Genomic DNA, 4,755 nt, shown 5'->3' with positions numbered 1-4,755 from the left:
CAGAGCCCCTTGCTCTTTGTAAACAGTAACACCCTTCAGCCTGTAAGGTGGCTCTCTAGCTTTGCTGGGTTTCATTACCATGAGATGGGCTGGTTGCTATCCTTTCACAACCTTAGAAGCAGCTCAGGCTAGGTGATCCCTCTGCACCGATGAAGGTACTAGGTTTCCTTTGCCTGCTATTTTCCAACTGCTCTTCACTGGGATTGTGTGCTTATGGTGACTCACCATTACATGCATAACCTAATGGAAAGGACAATACAACAGAGAAGTGTGTGTGATAAACCTTAGCAAGTGACAGGAGAGAAAAACCTGAAATTTCTAGGAAGGCGTGCTGTGACAGCATCATGAACAGATTTAGCTGATGGTCTGTACTGGCGTCTGGCCTAATGCCACCCAGTAATGGAGGTGGGTGGGAAAGTGTCTGGCAGTGTCTCAAAACACAGGATCAGTTTGGCTTTGCTCCTAAACTGTGGCCTGAAGCCTGGTTGTGAGAGGTACAAGGGTGTTTCCTCTGGGCTAGGCTGTGCAGGCTCCTGGAGTAGTTATTGGAGTAGGTTTCAGTTAACTCTGACTCTTCACAGCCATTTGGCTGTTTGCAATCAATAAATTGAATGTGGTAGTGTATGTTGTTTGGTGTTCCTGTTCACCCCATGACAGCAGAAAAATTGAGTCTCTGGTTAGCAAGTCTAAACCATCCCATACAGCAGACCTAATTTTGAATTTTAATTAAAAAAATTCCTGGGCTTATTTTGTGTCTAAGGAGTGAGGACTGTGATCCATCTTGCAATACTTCTGGCCTTTGTAGTACAAGACTGATGACTAGAGCAGAAAATAAATGAGCAAGCTCTCTTCACTGGTGAAGAGGCAAAGTTTAAATGTTTTTGTGAATGGATTAGCCGTGTATACAGAACTTCCCACTCAGCACAGCTATTTGAACAACTAGTTTCTGTCCATTCCTTCTTTGTAATCCCTGCCTGGAAATAGAATGTCCAACAGAAGTTAAAAGGTTGAGAGAATACTTCTTGAGTTGACCAAGTAGGAAAGCAAAATGAAAGGTTACCACTGAGTTCTGAGAAAAATTGATTGCAGTACTGTCATGGTTTAACCCCAGCCAGCAGCCGAGAACCACACAGCCACTCACTCACTCCCCCACCAATGGGATGGGGGAGCAAATCAGAAGAATAAAAGCTACAAAAGCTCATGGGTTGGCATAAAGACAGTTTAATAGAGAAAGCAAAAGCTGCACACACAAACAAAGCAAAAAAAGGAATTAATTCACTGCTTCCCACAGGCAGGAGGTGTTTAGCCATCTCCAGGAGAGCAGGGCCTATCATGTGTAACAGTTCCTTGGGAAGACAGATGCCATCACTCTGGATGTCCCCCCTTCCTCCTTCTTCCTCCTACCTTATATACTGAGCATGATGTCATATGGTATGGAATATCCCTTTGGTCAGTTTGGATCACCTGTCCCAGCTGTGTCTTCTCCCAATCTCCCATGCACTCCCAACTTCCTTGCCAGTGTGGCAGTACGGAAAGCAGCAAAGGCCTTGACTCTGTGTAAGCTCAGCAATAACAAAAACATCTCTGCATTATCAACTCTGTGTTCTGCACAAACCCCAAACATAGCCCTATACTAGCCCCTGTGAAGAAAGTTAACTCTACTTTAGCTCAAACCAGCACAAGTACAGAGTATTGTTTGTTCTCAGTTTACTGTAATGGCATTGGGCAGTATATTTCTCTTTCCTTACTTAATGTACATGACATTTAAAAATCTGTTTTTTCATTTCTTTGTGTATGAAAATAGCTTATAGTCTCCTTAATCAATTATTGCATGCTACTTTACACAATTATGTTGCAATGGCTAAATATGTGGAAGAAAAAGACAAATCTTGATTTGTAACTTTTGCTTCTGCAGAAAAGGAAAGAGAAATTAAAACAACTGCCTCTCAGACCAACATGGCTAGAAGTATTACAGTGTTCTCCCTCCTGACGTAATCATTGGATACCTGAAAAGTACAACAGCTTGTAGAGGATAGGAAAAAGAGATCTGTATTCAATTTTAGGAAAACTCTTCAGGCCATTACTGAAGAACAAGTTGTTAATCTTTATGTTTATAGCTGTGTATGTTGAGTACGGCTTCCTTTTTATAGTGGTGTTAAGCTCCCAGAGGCAGGATAGTTGCATTGATTCCATATTAATATATATGAAACCAATGCCATAGCAATATTCAGTTTAGAAAATTGGCTATTCTGCTGTCAAAATGCTCACTAAACATGTGAAGTGATCTTTTCCTGTGATTCTGAGTCCTTCCACCTGCCTCCTTCCTGTATGTTTCACTGTATTTTCACAGTTTCTGTAACTAGTATGTGTGAAATGAATAAAGGACATGAACATTTCAGAGAAGTACCTCTTCCTTATCCCTCATATAAAGCAGTTGAAACATTACAAGTCAAGAGTAGAAATCTTAAATATAAGAAATTGATAAATGCTGGTACTGAATACAGTTTAACAGCTGGGTTGCAAACAGTTTAGTTTTAAAAAGTATCCCTTTGTGAAACTAGGAGATTGTGGTGTAGGAGAGGTAGATGATGGTGGGCTGATGGTAGCTTTATGAAAATACCCTTTTATTTTCAAAATAAATCAGTAAATAGTATTTGAATGCAGCAGAAACTATATTTTTCCAAATCATTTAACTGTATGACAATTTATTTTGAGTTTGAGAAAAGTTCTAATATTAGAGAGGAACTAGCACAGTGGATTGTTATTCTGAAAGGCTAGGGTGTTGTGGAAATAATTGCTTTATCCTTATGTGCAACATAAGCAAAGCAAAACAAGTTCATTTTCAAGTGCTCAGGTTAGTGCTCTGTATGTTCCTTCTGCCTCTGTTCCTACTGTAGCTGACTTACTTGCCTACTGCCTCATAATTTATTTAGTTTCTTTCAAAAGTTTTATTAAATTGTAAATGATACTGATTGAAATGTGTTCTTAATTGTTTCCAGACAGGACAACAGTATAGACTCAACTTCTTGTCTGAGAGAAGACAGCAAGCTGGAAAGTCAGGAATCAAAACAAGGTATGTAGTAGAGAAAGCTGAAATTTTGTTCTCAGTGTTGATCAGTGACTAATTCCAGACAATGAATAGCTCATAGCAGTCTTCAGAAATTTCCTATAGCCTGAAGGCTGCAAATTGCTGCTCTTCAAAGTTCGATAGTCTAGCTTCTGGAACATGGCTGAAGTTCTCTCAAGGCTTGTTTGCCTCTTCGTATCTAGTTTTTCACCTGAAGAGGAACTTTGATCATTTAAGTTTCTTGATATGTAGGTGATTTCTAATACTGCTGTTACTGTTTGCTGAATTCTTTTCGAGTCAGTTTTACTTTATGTTGAGATGATCATAAGAGTCTACAGTACCCTGTTTTGGCATTCATAGATACCCATGATAGTATTTGTTTGCCAAAGGACTGCTTGTAATTTAGTAATTTTGTTCAGTCTTGATATATTATACCTTGCCTTGTTTCATTGTGCAGAGCTGAGGTCCAGTGAAGTGGTGCTTGATACCCACCACTCCTATTAACTGGCATATTTTACTTGAAGTCAGTGCCAGTGGAAGTACACACTCAAATCTTTGAATCACTGAGAATTAACTTTTTTGCCTTCTGTATTTTCACTTTTTAAATGCAAAAATGGTGGGTGAGATATTCAGAGACTTCAGTGATTGCCAGAATAGAAAATGCAAAGAGAAGTAAGTTATTGGTACACATTTGAGTACTCCCCACAAGGAAAAAGTATTTTTAACCTGCAGCAGTATTTGTTTTATTCCAATCATTCAATCAGCACTGTATAACAGCTGGCAGTATTCGTTTGGAATAAGTCCGTGAAACGTGTTTTTTTCTAAAGTAGTTAGCGAGAGGAGTTAAATGGAGAAGAGTCATCATGAAAGCATCAAAACATTCAGAAGTGAGTTGCTATGTCTTTGTGAGGAATCCTTTAAATGTTGCTTCTTGTACTATATGAAGTGACCTTAGAACTGTCAGATTTCCTGCAGCTTTCTTCCACTGCTGCTTTATCAAAAGAATGACTGTTGTAGGTGATTGCTTCCCTGTTGTTTTTTATGACTTAATCAACCAGAGTAACACGATGGCTTTGGCCTGTAACAGTGGCTCCACTCAAGATGTTAGCTTTAAAGATCTTTTGAGAATATTAATATTAATTAAAAAAATATATCTCAAGTCCTTCTGTTGTACTGCAGCCTAAGATACTGTTGTGGTTTAACCTCAGCCAGCAGCCAAGAACCACGCTGCTGCTTACACTCCCTCCTCCCTGCTCTTCCCCTCCCCAACCCGGAGGAATGGGGAGGAGAACAACTGGAGTAAAATATGTGGGTTGAGATAAGGACAGTTTAATAACAATACAGAGCAGAATGAGCTACAATGCCAATAGATAATGAAAAAAACCAAAATCAGTGATGCACAATACAATTGCTCACCACCCGCGGACCGGCGCAACCCAGAACCTCCCCCAGGATCGGCCCCTTCCTGCTTGTAACAGTGAGCATGATGTGCCATGGTGGGGAATATCCCTTTGGCTAGTTCAAGTCACCTGTCCCGGCTGTAATCCCTCCCAATTTCCTGTGTATCTTCTCACTGGCAGAGCATGAGACACAAGCAAGAAGATGTCCTTGGTTTATGATAAACACAATCCAGCAAAACCAAAACAACAATGTATTATCACTTCTGAATTCAAAACACTGCACTACAC

General features: G+C 39.9%; 1 protein-coding gene across 1 annotated transcript in view; it reads left to right on the top strand.

Annotated features, from left to right (window-relative positions):
- LOC103807319 (caspase activity and apoptosis inhibitor 1-like) overlaps nt 1–3,108 on the top strand; it is a 14,219-nt gene extending 11,111 nt beyond the window's left edge. The window contains exon 5 of the mRNA XM_009080051.1: nt 3,000–3,108. Coding sequence (XP_009078299.1) covers nt 3,000–3,081 — 82 coding nt within the window. The 3' untranslated portion in view covers nt 3,082–3,108. The remainder of the gene's footprint in view (nt 1–2,999) is intronic.
- Nucleotides 3,109–4,755: the final 1,647 nt, after the last annotated feature.

The sequence above is a fragment of the Acanthisitta chloris genome, unplaced genomic scaffold, assembly GCF_000695815.1.
Source record: "Acanthisitta chloris isolate BGI_N310 unplaced genomic scaffold, ASM69581v1 scaffold6100, whole genome shotgun sequence".
Lineage (NCBI taxonomy): Eukaryota > Metazoa > Chordata > Aves > Passeriformes > Acanthisittidae > Acanthisitta > Acanthisitta chloris.
This window is presented reverse-complemented; position numbering and strand designations above follow the sequence as displayed.